At 38.7% G+C, this 17,590-nt stretch overlaps 1 protein-coding gene and 1 long non-coding RNA gene across 5 annotated transcripts in view; one reads left to right on the top strand and one right to left on the bottom strand.

The window, feature by feature from the left end:
* Dclk1 (doublecortin like kinase 1) overlaps window positions 1–17,590 on the top strand; it is a 381,164-nt gene that overhangs the window by 284,503 nt on the left and 79,071 nt on the right. For all 4 annotated transcript variants that reach the window (XM_004854738.4, XM_087199508.1, XM_087199509.1 and 1 more), the window contains one exon: window positions 614–730. In XM_004854738.4, coding sequence (XP_004854795.1) covers window positions 614–730 — 117 coding nt within the window. The remainder of the gene's footprint in view (window positions 1–613; window positions 731–17,590) is intronic.
* Window positions 7,277–13,352, bottom strand: LOC147821709 (uncharacterized). Its single transcript, XR_015446657.1, has 2 exons — window positions 12,588–13,352; window positions 7,277–8,263 (listed from the first exon to the last, which is right to left on the bottom strand). It is a non-coding gene; the product is annotated as an uncharacterized LOC147821709 (long non-coding RNA).

Raw genomic sequence — 17,590 nt, 5'->3', positions numbered from 1 at the left:
CAAAAGAAGAAATACAAATGGATGTGGGGAAACATACAATATTGTCAATCAAGCTGATTCAGATTTTGAGCAATGAAGTTTAATATTTGTTCGGAAATTTGAAAAATTGTTTGAAAAAATAAAACCTAAACTTAGCAAAGGGGCAAGTAAATGCCTATTCTAGCTCTAGTGAAATTTGTGTCAGACATTCTGGAGGGGGTTGCAGTTTGTCAGGAGCTTTTAAGAAGTGCTTCTCTTGCAACCCGCCAAACCCACTTCATTCAGCAAATTTTTTGAGCATCTACAATGTGCCCTTCATTTCTTGTTACTAGAAATTAAATTCTGAGTGCCAAGGACTAGATCTATTCTAAGGAAGTAGTCAAATAAATCCATGTTGTAAGGGTAAGAAATCTGGTAAACTTGGAGGCTTAGGGTATCTTTGACTTTGATGTCCAGCGATGCACTCTGCATAGAGGCATTGTTTCCTGGCTCCATTGTCATAGCCAAGAATTAAAATGGCAGGACACAGGTGTGACTGCAGATGGTGGTATGTTTCTATAGCCAGGTTGTTATGTATTTTGAGATGGCTTGTTTGCTGTAACCCAATTCTGATGTGTCATTGTTCTCTCCCCAGAATGTCGAGTGGTGAAATCTACTTCTTACACCAAAATAGCTTCATCATCCCGCAGGAGCACCACCAAGAGCCCAGGACCTTCCCGGCGCAGCAAATCTCCTGCCTCCACCAGCTCAGGTAAAGCAGCTAAGGAGACCAGGAAACAACTGCCTTGTTTCTGACGCATAAGGAGCATAGGGTGTGTGAAGTCAGTGTGAGGTTTTTAAAACAGTGTAGATCCGGCTTATAATTTTAGAACAAGTTAGAATGCTTGAACAGATTTACCAGAGTCTAGCATGTTGGCTGTAAGAAAAAGAATTAAGCTTAGAAAAATATACTTAGTGAGACTCAGGAAACACAGATTTGCCCACAAATAGAAGTATGCCACAGGCTTTAGTGATTTCTACCAGGAAATTTCTCAGGGGTCTAGAAGTCTCTATTCAGCCTGAGGCTGGCTAGCTTATGAAAGGTTTTCAATTTGTATTCTCTGAGCCTGTGTTTAATCCATTTTTCACTCTGATCTCAGTTTTCTTTCATGGCTCTAGATCTAAAAGCAGTGAGATTGGGAGTGTGGAATAGGAACCATCACTGCAGTGACCCTAGTTGGGCCTACCTTGCAGAGGGTTCAGGTGCTGGTGTTGGATTGGGCTCTACACATGATATACAGGATAAATATCTCAGCTGTGTTATGACTTGGATTTGAAAGGTTCCCCCATACTCATGTGTTAAAGGCCTGGTTGCCAGGGGATGAGCTTTTGAGGAACTCATTGAATTGTGAAGGCTCCAACTTCGTCAGGTAGATTAACCCACTGATAAGATGATAATTTGATGAAATTATTGGGAGGTGACGGAAGCAAGAGGCGAGGCCTAGTTGAAAGGAGTGGATTAAGGGGAATGATCTTGAGGATAATATCTGGTCTTTTGCCTTTTTCTCTCATGCTCTTTCTCTGTGAGCAGATTTCCTCAGCCACACCCTTCCACCAAGATGTTTCTGCCTCAGCACAGGCCTAAAGGAATGGAGCCAAGAAACTTCTGAAACTATAGGCCAAATTGTTGTTTTCTTCTTTAAGTTGTTTATCTCAGGTGTTTTGTCACAGCATTGAAAAGCTTACCAAGCTTAGAACCAAGAAGTAGAGTCCTTGCTGTGACTACTCCTGATCACATAGTCCCAGAGCCTTTGGAACTGGTTTTTGGAAGGAATTTGGAAATATTTGAAGATGCAAACTAGAGAAACCCCAGAACGTTGTAAGTTCAGCTTAACAGATGATGATTCTAATGTGAACTCAGAAGACTGGAATATTGATTAGAATGTGGACAGTAAAGTCTGTCCATGTGAGGCTTCAGATAGAAGCAAGAATTCTAGTGGAATTGAGCTAGAGGCCATTCATGTTACATTTGGCAAATAATTTTTCTACATAGGGTCAATTCCCTAAGATCTTGTATGAGGATGAGTTTTAAGGCAACAGACTAATTGATCTGGAAAAGAAAATTTCAAGGTAGCCCAGTATTCAGGCATAGGCATAGGTATTGCTGGCTGCTTTTAGCTAGGTTTTCAATGAGAATTGAGAACACAAAGTAGAGAAGGAAGATGTGGAAAATTTAGTTTGACCAGAAAAGAAGTGCCTGAAAAGTTGGGCCCAAAGAAGGTATGTTCGCTGAAAAAATTAGTGCGATTAAAAAGAATTCAAGTACTTTGCACCAGGACAATAGGAAAGATGTCTTGAGAGCATGTCAAGTACAGTCCAGACCTACTCATTGCAGGCTCAGAAGTGCAAAAGTATACTCATTTGAAAGATTTTGTTTTGTAAAGAGAGCACTGGAGCACTCTGCTGGTACAGGGCCAGTAGGAAGTTGTTCCCCTCAGGATTCATTTTTACTGTGTTCAGCCATCTAGGCACTCAGAAGCTGCTGCAGCCATGATCCAAGTGGACTTGGCTACTGCTTAAGCTGGCAACAAACCTTAGTGTGGTTCATGTAATACTGGTTTTGCAGGCATGCAGAACATGAGTTGTGGAAGCTTTCACTGAGATTTGAAAGGAAGGCCTGGGAAACTAGGCAATGTGTGCAGGTTAGAATCCCTACACACAGCCCCTGAGATGGTAATGCATAAAGCTGTGAGAGTGAAGCCAAAGCAGTAGCGGAAGTGATGCTAGAAACACACTGTCTACTGAGGAAATCCACAAGACAGGAAGCAAAGCCAGCACAGGCTGCAACTATGCAGGCTGCAACCAGCAAACCATATGGGTAGAGCTTCCCAAGCCCTTGGAGTTCACACCATGTCACTACATTTCCCAGATGCTGGACATGGAGCTACAGGATTTAATTTTGCCTCTCTGATTTGAGTCTTGCTTTGGTTCAGTTCCATTCTATTCCCCCATTCCTCTCATTAGGAAAGAGAATGTTTATTCTACGCTAATGTGTATTAGGAATATGTAACTATCTTTTTCAATTCTATAGAGATTCACAGCTAAGAGTTGCCTTGAGTTACAGAGGAGACTTTGGACTTGGACTTTTGAGTAATGTTGGAAATATGTTTAGACTCCGGGAACTCTTGGAGATGGACTAAATGCACCTTGCATGAGGAGATGAAAATGAGGTTTGTAGGAGCCAGGGACAGAATGTTATGGTTATCCTCAAAATCAACAAATTGTTTCAAACAAAGTTTTCTATTTTTATTATTTCCCCAAAGCCCTTTCAGCTCTAGTTAAAACTTAGTTGATTGGACTAGCATTAACTTGGAATTCATGATTGGTAATCTGTGTCAGGTATTATCATTTACATGAAGAAGTATAATCCAAATCCATTGTAAATTAGTGTGTTTAAAAATTTTCATTCAACATTTTTTCATGTATTTATTTGCTATTTCTACTTCTTTGTCTGAGAAATGTCTGTTCATTTCAGATGCCCATTTTTGGATTGGGTCTTTCAATTTGGGAGGTCTGATCTTTTTAAGTTCTTTATAGATTCGAGATAGTAGACCTTTGTCTGAGGAAGAGTAGGTGAAGATTTTTTCCCACATTGTGGGTTGTCTCTTCACACTGCTGGTGGTTTCTCTTGCTGGGCAGAAGCCTTTTAATAAGAAGAGAACCCACTTGTTGATTGTTTGTGCTAGTTCACGGGCAACTGAGGTTTTCTTCATAAAGTCTTTTCCTACACCAATGTCTTGAAGAGTTCTACCTAACCTCTGTTCCAGCAGGTTCAGCATTTCTGTTTTAATATTTAGATCTTTAATCCATTTAGATTTTAGTTTAGTGCACAGTGAGAGATATAGGTCTAGTTTTAGTCTTTGGCAAGTTGAAACCCAATTTTTCCAGCACCATTTATTAAAGAGGCTATCTTTCCTCCAGTGAGGGTGTTTGGCTCTTTTATCGAAGATGAGATGGCTGAGTGTGTCTGGCGTTGTTTCTGCATCTTCTAATCTGTTCCACTGGTCCTCAAGTCTGTTTCTTTGCCAGTACCATGCTGTTTTTATCACAGTAGCTTTGTAGTAGAGTTGCAGGTTGGGGATTGTGATACCCCCTGGCATGTCTCTGTTACCTAGAATTGCTTCTGCTGTTCTGGGTCTCTTCTTGTTCCAAATGAATTTTTGGATTGTTTTCTCAAGTTCCATGAAGTATGCTGCTGGGATCTCAATTGGAATTGCATTAAATCTATATAGCAGTTTTGGAAGTATGGCCAGTTTCACTATATTAATCCTTCCTACCCAGGAGCAGGGGATGTCTGTCCATTTTCTGATAACATCTTCAATCTCTGTTTTCAGAGTGCCATAGTTTTCAGAGAAGAGGTCTTTCATTTATAGCTAAGTGGATGCACATTGAGGCGATACTCTTAAGTGAAATAAATAGGACACACATGTATAAATACCAAATAGTTTCTCTGGTGTGAGAAACTGTAAGTGTAAATAAGGACTAAATGTATAATAGGTAATGTGAAATAGGAAGAAAAGGGGCAAAGGGGAAGGGAGTGGGAGGGCTAGGGGAAAAGATAGAAGGGAATGGGATTAATATGAGAAAATGGAAAAATAGGAACAAAATCTTTGTAAATAGGGAGGACTGGAGGGGTTGAAGGGAGGGCTGGGCAAGGGTGAAAAATAAGAACCAAGAGAGACTATGTAAAGGTGCAAATTTCCAATGATGAATGTCATTATATTGTATACCTAAAATGTACCAGTGATTAGAATGAATAATGGATAATGCAAAATAGGAAGAAAAGGTCCAAAGGGGTAGGGGTAGTGGGACAGGCAGGGGAAAGGAAAGAAGAGAAAGGAAAAATGATGAGAAATGGAAAAAATGGAAAAAAAGTCTTTGTAAATAGGGAAGGGTGGAGGGCGTGAAGGGAGGGCTAGGAATGGGGAAAAAATAAGAACCAAGATGCATCATGTAAAGGTACAATTCCCAGTGAGAAATGTAATTGTGTTGTATACCTACAATGTACCAATAAAAGAATTTAATTAAAAAAATTTTTCATTCAAGGTGTTTAAACTTCTAGATCAAATTAATTATATGACTCCATTCAAGTTTCATTTAGTGTGAGGCTTTTATCCATAGAGTTTTCAACTTCCTGCATTTTGACCTAGAAGAGATGATAGACAGCCATTTTCTGGTAATGATAGACAGTTATTTCCAACTTACAATACCCAATGACTGTTTCTTGATTCTGAGTTGCTATGCAATCTTTCTGCCTCCTCAGTGGACCCAAATTGTAAGGGGTTTACAGAGCAGCCAACTCCCAGTCACAAATGTACAAACTATTTCGATGACATAGTAGCTGTAAAATGCCAGAAATGTTCCCTTTCCCTGGGTTTACACAGACTAATAGTATCACCCTTCTCATCAGGGCAGGAGTGCTGTAGGATATCGGGGAAGCTCTCCTTTGGGATCCTCCTACAGCCCTGGTCCAAGTCTCCCATCCCTACTCAACTGTGACTTTTGAAACCAAGGAAAAGGAGCACCAAATTACATTTATATTGATCACATCACAGTCTTCTTAAAATAGGCTTTGTGTGTTTTTCATAAATAACAGGGACTCAAATATGAAAAATTTTACTTTAATATCCAATAAAACATTGCTGTTGCCCCAAACCCATTCCTACCATAAACATGAATTTTGAACAGTAAAGAAACCTTGTTTCCCCTCTAAAATATTAATAGAAAGTTTGTAATGATTTCTACTTTAAATTTTTACTTCTACTTCCAGAATGCATCTTCCTACATTGTATAGAAATTATAGAGTTGTACACATTATAAAGTTAAGACTTGCTCAGACTTTAGACCATGCTGCTATTAACAATAATATAATGTGTTAGTCAGCTTTCTGTAACTGGAACAACATACCTGAGATAAACAACTTAATAAAGAGAAAGGTGTATTTTATCTCACTGTTTTGGAGGAATCAGTCCATGGTCAGCTGATCTCATTACTTTTAGACTTGTGGCAACACAGTAAGTCATAGTGGAAGTGCATGGTGTAGGAAATTGCTCACCTTATTCAGTAAAAAGCAGAGAAGCAAGAGAGGGAAAAGAGGAAGGAGGAGAGAGGAGAGAGAGAAGGAGAGAAAGAGATCTAGGCATTCCACAATCATTGTCAAGGGAACACTCCACAGTTGACCTAACTTCTTCTCACTAAGCACCACCTCTTAAAGGTTCTATCACCTACCAATAGTATCATAGGCTGGAGACCAAATCTACAATACATAGACCTTTGAGGGAGACTTATCCAAAACATAACATATAGTTAACTTATATTTAAATGAATTTAAAATCTAGTTTACATAGGACTTCTAACTCCTTGATCTTTTGTGATCCTCCGAATGGCTTCCCAGTAACAAGCTGTAAGAGAAGATACTGTCTGTGTTTGTAGAAATGAGGAAGCAGAGGCAGGACTGAGATCATTGTTCTGTCCAGAATTACAAAATTGAATAGCAGGGCAAGGCTGGCACGTGGGGCTTCCGGTCCTCTAGCTACACCAGGATGGCAGTCCTTGATAATTGCTTCTTCATCTCCATTTATAGTGAATCTTCTTCATCTCCACTTACAGCTAATCTTGTATCTGGTTTGAAATTGCAGCTTACAACTTCATAATATTCTGCAACATAAGCTTAAATATTAGTCCTACCTGGCATCCAACTCCAACTTCATGATTTATGTCAGTGACTGACAAAAACTTTTCATTGTTGATCAGTCTAAGAACAAGAATCCTCTATAAATCTTTCTTCTGTCTTTCACTCATTCCTCTTCTCAGGACTAAAAGAATTTGAGGTGATTTATTAATGTAAGGTGTTCATTTACTCATTCAGATATATCAATTGCAGGCCAACTAGTGTCAAGCACTTGCTAGGTGCTAATGATGCAGAGATGAAAGAAAAGAGACCCTACTGTCAAGAAGCATAGAGGCTAAGGTCTCCCAAATAATTTATAGGTAACATAACTCACATACCTATTGAATTATTATTAGTCTCCATTACAGAAAAAGCCCAGAAAAGGCAAGTAGAACTAGAAGAAAGAGAAAACAAAAACCTAATAATGCACAAAATGAGCACCAAGCTCCAGATAATTGCTTGTTGAGATATTGTGTAGGGGACAGGGGAAGGGGACGTTACCAGAACCTCTGCAGCTAGTCCTGGTCTCCTGCGAGCCACGGCAGCACACGGCGAATTACAGGAAAGGTAGAAAAATGAGACCAAGAAGAAGCTGAGCTTTGGGTCTGATCAGTGCTGCTCTGGGCAGCAAAGACAAAGCCCCCAGCTTACCACACCTTTTATTCAGTACATCGGGAGAAACAAATGTAACAAATGACTTGCAGAGAGTTCAACAGTTCACATTGGGATAAACAAGGTGTAACGGAAGGCTTGCAGAGAGTTCAGTACATCTCCGGCAAACAAGATGTTAATCAGTCCAAGAACAATGAGGAACTGAGCAGATGTTTGTTCTCCCAGGATGTTTCTGGTCCTGGAGAATCACAGCATCACTGGATCACTGAAGTCTCAGTTGTGACCGGAGGCCAAACTGGAGTTATTCTGTAGCTGGGCTGTAGGCAAGAGAACTAGGCTAACCAAATGATTTATCCCTAGAATTATGTAACATTGCTCTCAACAATATTGGAGGCAGAATTCCTAAGAACTTAAAAGAAAACAGTCTTTAGTTGCTTCTGGAAGAAATAAGAATATATAAGAGAGGAAGAAAAAAAGAATGAAAAGGGAGAAAAAGGAAAAAAATGGAAACAAGGCTTATGTAAATAGGGAGGGGTGGAGGGGTTGAAGAGAGAGAAGGGAGATGGGAAAAAATAAGAACCAGGATATATCATGTACCGATACAAATTCCCAATAATGAATGTGATCATAATGTATACCTAAAATGTACCAATAAACTTTTTAAAAAAGAATCTATAAGAACACTAAATATATGTGTATCTTTAGAACACAGACATCTCATAAACTAGGTAATTTGAAAGTGAAGTTCTTTTAAGTAAATTCCTTTATCTGCACAGAGAGGTTATAGCAAAATACCTCCAACATAAGAATATAATATGCACTAATTTGATTTCAATAAAGACCATAAAGTTTAGATTTGGTTTATATTATTTTCTTAATATTAGAAGTATAAGAAAACCATTTTACCTATCTTGATATTTCATTGCTGCAGTCTTACTCCCGAATTTTGATGTTTCCTCAGATCTGTTAAAAGATTTGGGGGTATTGTTTTAGAGTTTTTATTCCCATGTAGTTTTCTTGGAATGACATCCTCAAATTAGAGTCTCTCTACAGAAGCCATGAAAAACATAGCTGACACCTCTGCATGCCTTCCACCCATCAATTCGAGCATGAGCTAGTGCACTTTCTTACCCTTCAGAACCTTATAGTCTAAAGTACAGCTGCTTTCTGTATCTGCAGGATCCACATCTATCAATCAACCAACCGTGGATCAAAATATTCAGAAAAAAGAACATGCACAGACTTTCTTTTTCTTGTCATTATTCCCTCAATGCAATATAACAATTTTTCATATGGCATTTGTGCTGTATTAGGTATTATAAGTTATCTAGAGATGATTTTAAATATACAGGAGAATCCCTGTAGGTTATATGCAAATATTATGCCACTTTATATAAGGAATTTGAGCAACTGTAGATTTAAGTATTCATGGCAGGTGGCAGAACCAGTCACCCAAGAACCTCAAGAGATGCCTGTATAGTTGAGGCTTTATGCAAAACACTCATGGCAACAGCCATTCATTCATTCAGTGTACAAGAGAACCCACAATGGACTGTCGGTGCTGGGTGCTGGAGATGTCAGAGTGGACATTTGAAAGAGAGAAAAGCTGGTGCCTTAGTTAATAAACTGCTACCTTGACTGAAGCACCATTCTTCACTCCCTGGCAAAATACTTAGTTGTATGTCTCTCCAGAAGCCCTGAAGTCTTTTTATTTATGCTATTTGATTTTTTTAACAGTTATATAAAATATTTTATGCAACATATGCAGATAAGACAAGAATCAAAGCTGGTGAAAGGAAGAGAATTTTAATTAGCTCATTGGTCCAATTTGTCAAATTCTTTTGATTTCTACTAAATACCTTCAAAGGGAGATTTTTGGCGATTAATCTTTAGCTCAGTCATTTGCTTTAGTGCAGAGGTTTTACAATCTATGGAGGATCTTTTCTGCTTTGGGGCTCCAGGAGAATTTTTGAAAATGAAATGCACCAAGATCAGGAGGTCCATGACTCCCCTTGTTTTTATAATTTTTTTACTGCAAATAAAGCTCAGCCTTTTTCCCATTCTTTCTTTTCACCCATCAACTACTCCTAGTGTTCACCCCAATGAAATTAAAAAAAAAACCAACTCTACAGAACTTTGAACCATTATCTAGACTTACTCCTTTCTTGGGGAAATTATCTTACATCAACTTTTATAACTTCCTACTGTTAATTAGACATCTGAGCATCTGCTCTGTTCCAGGCATATATTACACCCTAAGGATACAAAGATAATTAAACCACAGTCCTTGCCTTCAAAGTTGCTTGTATTCTAGTTGGGAGACAAACATATATACCACTTACTGTAATAGTGTAGTAAGTGCTATGGTGGCCCAGAGAAAGAAGGAGTTAAATTTCATAGAATCAGAGAAAATTTCTCTAAGAGAGAAGAATGGGAAAGGACTGGAAGAATACACAAGAATAAGAAGGGCCAGGAGAACATTCCCTCCCAATTTCGATTATGACACAAAGACATAAAAATATGTAGCGTGGTAAGGTATGGTTTCTAGTACAATGAAAATGAACAATAGGATCCTGGGAAAAGACTGGAAAACAGGTGACAACCCAGTTGCTTGTCAATTGCACAGGGTTATAAAGGCATTTTTATAGTAGGTAGTAGGAGAGTAAAGGAGATTTTTAGCAAGGCCATGAAAGATCACAGTCAAGTTTTAGAAACAGTGCTGCCATAGTAGATATCGTGGCTCCATACAAGGGGCCAGGAAGGCTCTGTGAGTCCTCTGCAGTTGCCCTACGGGGAAAAAAAATTGTCGGGACAGAACTAAAACAGCACTGTTAGGAATGGGGAGATTTCAAAAGAGAAACCAAACCAGGAATTTAAGTAGATATGAGGTCACAGGGAGAGAGAAAGGTGAATCAGAGATGAAGAGAAATTTGTCCAGTAAAGATAGGTAGGGAATGAGTTCTATTTTACACATGTGGTGTGTGAGATGCTTCGGAAATTTTAGTAGATGGTTAGGAATAAGTGTTTCAGTCAGGAGAGTTGAACTGAAGATATATATTTGAGAGGCCCTAGCATAAGGTAATGATTTAAATAATACAAATCTAAGATTCTTTGCCCCTAAGATATCTGTGAAGATGAAAATGGATCCCTGAGGAACATCTGCATGTTTTATGCTACTGGGGATTGAACCCAGAGCCTCATGCATACTAGGCAAATACCCTGACACTGAAATAAAGCCTCAGACCTTTATTTTTAATATTTTTTATTTTGACATGGGGTCTCACTAAATGACCCAAACTACCCTCAAACTCGCCAACCTCCTGTCTCAGCCTCCCAAGTAGCTGGGATGATAGGTTTGTGCCAACACACTTAGCTCATCTGCAATTTGTGGGAACAGATAAACAATGAAAGTGTACGCAGTCAAAGAGGCAGGAAGTGTAGAGATGGAGGGAGGAAAAAAAGAAATGTTCCCTGCTAAGAAGTCAAGTGGAATCTGAAATGAGATCACAGGATTTGACGGTGAGGATACCACTGATGACCTGGGAAGGAACAATTTCAGCAGTCAAAACCAGATAACCATCTTGTCTGGAAGTGTTAACCACGGGCCATTGCAGGACACTGTAAGATAAACAGCAATGTGGATTTCATGTCCAAAAAGTTGTTTGTGATTGCAATAAAAAAGAAGAGGAAGCTGGGTGCAGTGGCTTACACCTATAATCCCAGCATCTGGAAGGCTGAGGTAGTAGGATCACAAGTTCAAGCCCAGCCTGCACCAGTTAGTGACAGCAAGAACCTGTCTCAAAATAAAAAATAAATAAATAAAAGACTGGGGTTGTAGCTCAGTGCAAAGGACCTAGGCTCAATCCTCAGTACACAAAAATGGGGGTTGGGGAAGAAGAGGAGGAAGAGAAAGAAGGAGAAAAGGAGGAGGTGAGGAGGAACAGGAAGAACAGGGGGAAGATGCCAGAACTTTCTATTATAGCAGAAGTGTTGACGCTTATACATGTATGAAAGAATGGACAATGTGGCATGAAGGGTAAGACATGTTATGGAAAAGAATAAAAAGAACAATGTAAAGAGAAACAATGACTATTGAAGATTCTCAGTTCAAAATTTATATTTACTTTAAACATATTTTATTTTATCAGAAAATAAAACTACCTACTATTATAAAAGTTCCCTCCCCTCCTCTGAGGATTGAATGTATATTACAGAGTGCTCTATCACTAAGTTACATCCCCAGCTATTTTCATTATAAAATAATACATTCTCATTACCAAACATTTAGGACATGTAGGAAAATCAACGATAGTTCTGCCATTTAATATTTAATATATGTTTCCTAGGTTTTTTTCAATGTGTACTTTTTGTTTTGATTTTGGTAAGATGTTGATAAAGCCATCTAACTAGGTTTGGTTTGATCATAGGACAAAATTTATAAATACAAACACTTTCTATCTTTTCACAAGCAAAATGATGAATGTCAAATGCAGCTCTCTATATATTGCTTCTCAAAACATAACCATGCCCAAGTGTATGTAAAGCTTTGCAGAAACTATTTCAAGTGTGGGATCCTGAGCAAGATCAGCTTATTCTAGCAAACTAGGAGAAATACTATAGTGAGAGGATAAATTGTGTGTTGAATGGGTTTAGTGTCTGTCTGGAGTTACTTTCAGTGTATTCCATGAATGCTTTATAGAAAGTCAATAGTAGCTTGTATATTATCTTTATATCCTCTCTATATGATCATATTTGATAACTGCTTTTAGATCCATGCATCCAGAGAAAGAAAGGGCAGATCAAAGGTTCATCAGCTCTCTGATTCTAGTACAAAGAGCTGGTTTAGGTCAGAATACAAATCATCTGTAAGCTCTGGTCTCTTATTTAAAGAGACCTTTTCATTTTAAAATACTCACATGCACATTTATTCACACCTCACTTCTCCCCAGAAGGAAAATTTAACTCTACCCTATATACACATTTCAATGCTCTTTTTTTATGGCAGTTGTACTTCAGCAACAGTTTAATTTTTCCCTTGAATTCACATTTTAATTCCTAGTGATATACATACTCTAATGTGTGGTAGCTCTAGATAGATTGCTACAATCTTTTGTGCCCTTCATTTTTTTTTTTTTTGATACTGGGGATCAAATTCACACTTTGCCTTGTACTTATGGAAGGAAACACTGAGCTAAATCTCTGGCCTGTGCCCTTCATTTTTTGATCCATTGTATTTAGCACAGTGTCTGGATGTAGCAGACACTTGAATGAAAAAAAAGTAAGTTACCTCTTAATTAGGTAATCTTGCTTGGAGATTTCTCTGACTTCAGGACCTATTTGAGAGACTTCATTTGGTATCTACACGTCTTAAAAATGCAACTGTAAAGGAAAGAAACCCTTTAAGTCATAAAAGGCTTGCTCAACTTACATACACCTGAGTCTAAGATCATTTAAAGTCAGCAGTGAATTAATAAAAGTCAGCCAAATGTTTTCATGTTCTAGATGTTTTGTTAACTTTCTTATTTATTTGTTTATTTATTTGTTTGTTTATTTATTCATTTATTTTTTGGTACTGGGGATCAAACTCCGGTCCCTGTGCTTGCGCAGCAGGAGGCGAAACCACTGAGCTAAATTCCCGGCCCCTTAACTTTCATATTTAGTTGTAAGCTTCCTGCGGGCAGAGATCAGTATGAGTCTAACATGTACTAAGTGGCTGCTGATTACTTGATATTGATCCCTGGATTCCTGTCTCCAGCTAATAAAAAAAGAGTAGGATTAGTTATTTGAGGCGATAAAGGAAAAGGTGCAGCCTGACCTTCCATAAGGAGTATTTTTCAGCTATGTGCTGTAACCAATACACAGTAGTCCTTCCTTATCCACAGGGAACAAATTTCAAAGCATTCCATGGATGCTTGAAACCAAAAATAGTAGCAAACCAGAGACAGTACCAAACTATCCATCTATCTATCTTTTTTCCCATACGTGCATACCTGTGATAAAGTTCATAGATAAGACATGATAAAAGATTAACTACTAATAACAAAATAGAACAGTTACCACACTATACTATACACAAAGGTATTTAAAACTTAGGAATTTCTGGAGTTTTCCATTTATTTAATATTTTTGGACAACAGTTGACACTAAGCAATTGAAACTGCAGAACTCAAATCCATGGATAAGGAGGGACTGCCTTGTACTCTTGGATTGATTCCCTCATAGGCTTAGATGACAGTTGAGTCAAATACAAGAAGCGTGGACGGACTGGGAGTGGTAGAAATTAGCCTCACAGTCATGTGTCTGGGGATAATCCATCCTGAATTTTAGCACTTCTCATCCAAGAGATAACAACCAGAGTAAAAAAAGACAGAACTGACAAAAAAATGGACCCAGAAAGATCAGAGCAAAGGAAACTAGAAATAAGTATAAAGCAGTGCTTCTGATGAATTCTTAACAAATTCAGAGTTTAGTGAATTCAGATTGAAAGAATTAATTGCTAGGCATGCTATTGTTGTCTATTTAACAAAACCATATTAAATTGAATTTTTTCCATTCAAAATAAAGAATTGTTTAATAAGGGCCTCTGGAAAATAATGGCATTTGTAAGTTGGATTTTAACAAGTACTAATAAGTTAATAACAAAGCCCTTCTTATTGGCACTCAGGGACTTCTGTTGTTATAGAATAAAACAAGTGAACTCAGTACTTGTGTCAAAGTGACTTATGAAAAAAATATTTATTCCAGTAACAATTTAACATTAAAGTGTGTAATAATTTCTGAATGTCAAGAACTATCCTAAGAAATTGCTAATGCTTTGGGGTTAGAAGGAGTCAGAGCAGACCCAACAGTAAGATAGACAGGTCATTCCCAACTTCCAAATGGGTTGTGTCCAAAAATATTTGATTGTGGGCCAGGGATTTAGGTCAGTGGTGCCAAGCCTGCCTGGCAAGTGCAAGGTCCTCAGTTCAATTCCCAGTACAGAAAAAAAATTTGATTGTAAACGGCTTATTTGGCACTTGAGTTTCATTTGTCCAGAGAGTTGGCAGTACAAGTGGAAGCACTAAGCCCAGTGGCTTTCAATAAAGGAAGTGTGTCTGGGAGCCTGGCCCAGGGGAGAGGGAAACCCAGATGCCTTCAGCTCCACAGATAGGATGGGAGTTTGGATGTGATTTGAGGTGCCCAGGCAAGCTTTACCTGGGAAAAGTGCAATTTTTTGATTAAGACATAGCTGAGGTCCAGTTCTTGCCCTGTTATCTTTCAGCTATTTGTTTTTGAGGAAGTTACTTCTCTGAGCCTCTGTTTCCTTCTCAAAAACAGGAAAAACTACCCCCACCTACATTGCAGAATTAATGTCATATAAAGTGCTTCAGTACAGTGTGTCCAAACGCACTACTTACTGTCTTTCCAAACATGCTCCCTTTAGCTTTAATATTCTGTAACCAATCTATTATCAAGTCCTGTAGTTCTATAGTTTCTACCTCTGAAATATCTCCAGAACATTTCCATTTACCTCCATCCTCACTGCACTGTCCTGGACCAGCCACATCACCTTCACTGGCCATAGGACCCTGAATGTGTCCCACTCTTTCTACTTGATATCCTTATAAGGATAGCCTTCCACCCTGTATTGTTCCCTCTAATCTGTTCTTGATGAGGCAAGAGCTCTTGAGAGCTTTTTAAAATGCAAATCTGATCCCAAGACTCCTACTTACAATCATTCAATAGATTCTCATTGTCCTTTGGACAAAAGCCAAACTCAACATGAATTCTAATGCCTGCACACCCTGTAGCCTCTGCCTGTTCCTCCATCCTCATTCATAACTCCACACACACATACCACACCCACAATTCCACATATCTGCTATGAGTAATTTATGTAGGTCTCTTTCCTGTAGGACACTGACCACCTCTCCCATGCCCAACTCTGAAACAGGTGGTCCCCTGAGCTTGGAACACCTTTCCTTCATTGTGCCCTTCCCAGCTTCCCAAAGTTAACTCTATTATCCATTGTTCTCTCTGTAGGGTGTAGGCCAACCTTGACCTTAGTAGTTATTAGAATTCCAGTAGCAACATTCAAGGCTTCCACTCTCATAACATTTCATTGTAATGATTAGTTTAGTTTTCTGATTTCTCTGCAGGCTAGAAGTCTGATGCAACAAGGGAAAGTAGTAGTAAGACTGTCAGTTTTAGATAGATTAGGTCAGATTTTGGCCTCTTCTTATCAAATTGTTCATCATCTTTATGACTCAGTTTTCTTATCTGTAAAATGGGGGACATAACTCTTTACCTCATAGAATATGTACGTATATGCAATATGTGTGTGTGTATGTATATGTGTGTGTGTGTGTGTGTGTGTGTGTATATATATATATGAGAGAGAAATTGGTACAAATAAAATAAGTCTCAACAAATAGAGATACACATATTGGAAACAGCCCAAGAGCCCATCAACTGGAAACTGGATAAAGAAGATGTGGGTTTTTTTATAAAATGGAGTACTTACTACTCAGCCATAAAGAATGAGAAACTAGGGCCAGGAATTTAGCTCAGTGGTTTTGACGCCTGCTCTGCAAGCGCAAAGACCCGAGTTCGATCCCTGGTACCAAAAAAACAAAACAAAACAAAACAAAAAGAATGAGAAATTAGAGACATTTATAGCTAAATGGATGCATATCGAGGCCATACTCTTAAGTGAAATAAATAGGATACACATGTGTAAATACCGAACAGTTTCTCTAGTGTGAGAAACTGAAAGTGTAAATAAGGATCAAAATTATTAAAATGAATAATTGATAATTTGAAATAGGAAAAGGTCCAAAGGTGTAGGGTTGGTGGGAGGGGAAGAGGAAAGGGAAGAAAGGAAAGGAAAAATTATGAGAAAAGAAAAAAAATGGAAATGAAGTCTATGTAAATAGGGCAAAGTGGAGGGGGTGAAGGGTGCACAGGTAATGGGGAAAAAATAAGAACCAAGATACATCATGTACAGGTACAAGCACCCGATGATAAACGTAAACATATTGTATACCTAAAATGTACCAGTAAAAGAATTTTTAAAAAGATACACATAAAAAGTGTACTTAGTAAATACAATCTTTTTGCTTTGCTTTTGCCTCTTCAGTGTAGCCTAGTGCTAGAGCACTTGTCTCATAGGGGCGGGGCCCCAGCACCACAGAAACACAACAGCAAACAAAATTTTAAAGAGCCAGTGTAAAAGAGTGTTAATACTTACTTTGCTTCAATATTTGTTCATTCTTTCCCAATCTGTATAGCCTTTGCGTGTGACATAAAGACATAAAGTGGAATCCAAGTGAGCAAAGAAAATATTACATTCATAAAACATTCTGCAGCCACCCAGCAGGGCATCTCTTCCTTTTCTTATTACTTGGTACAGATTCTGCCTCTGCCACAGTTCTATAATCCTAGCCTTTTTATCTGAGCTATCCCCTCAGAGGGCATTGGGTGGGAAGTCCAGCCTGACAAATTTGGAACATCAAACTCATTCAACAAATACAGTCCTGTGTGCATGCAAGCAAATTAAAATATTCTCAGCTTCTCTTTGCACTCTGCAAAAACAAAACACACACACACATCCACATACACACAGAACTGTAGTCTTTTCTAAAGAAGAGGTCACCAAATACATTTCAAAGGCAAAACTAAAAATTAGTGCAGCATGGGGTATGTGACATTTTAAGGTCTTTGGGCATGATAACAAAACAAGAAGCTTCCCAATTTCATGGTCCATTAAGTTTTTATGAAAACATGGTGTGGGAAAAATCAATAAATATTGGACCTATCTCCTGCATGGTGTAAGGGTGTCCTCATTAAGTGGTACTGCCAGGCTTTAGAGGCATCTTGATTCTCAGATGAGTCACTGGGGCTCTTTCCCCCAGAGGCACTTCGTTATGATTCAGTGCAAAGGACTGAGAAGGCTGGAGCTTCCGGAGTGAGTGTTTGTTGGGTGGCGGGTGCAGTGGCTCCGCGTTGGCATGAGGCTTAATTGACACCTTTGATGTAGCCTAAGACAGAACCCGCACCTCCCACTGCCGCTTGGAAGACGTCAGCCTTACGCAGAAAAGGCATCTGCTGATGAATCCTGCATCTCATTCAGCCTGCTCTGGGAGCAGCCTTAGCCATCCGTAACTAATCCAACTGCTTCCCATTTCTGCTGGTGCTTGGCTTAGTGCTGAGAAGAGATTTTGCTTCTTGCTATTGTCAGGTCACACACTAAGACTGGGTCCATGTTAGAACTCATAGAAGGTAAGTGGAATCACTGTCACTCTCCCCTGT

The sequence above is a fragment of the Heterocephalus glaber genome, unplaced genomic scaffold, assembly GCF_053883595.1.
Source record: "Heterocephalus glaber isolate CG9 unplaced genomic scaffold, H.glaber_assembly_v1.0 deba00001720, whole genome shotgun sequence".
In the NCBI taxonomy this organism is placed as follows: domain Eukaryota; kingdom Metazoa; phylum Chordata; class Mammalia; order Rodentia; family Bathyergidae; genus Heterocephalus; species Heterocephalus glaber.
This window is presented reverse-complemented; position numbering and strand designations above follow the sequence as displayed.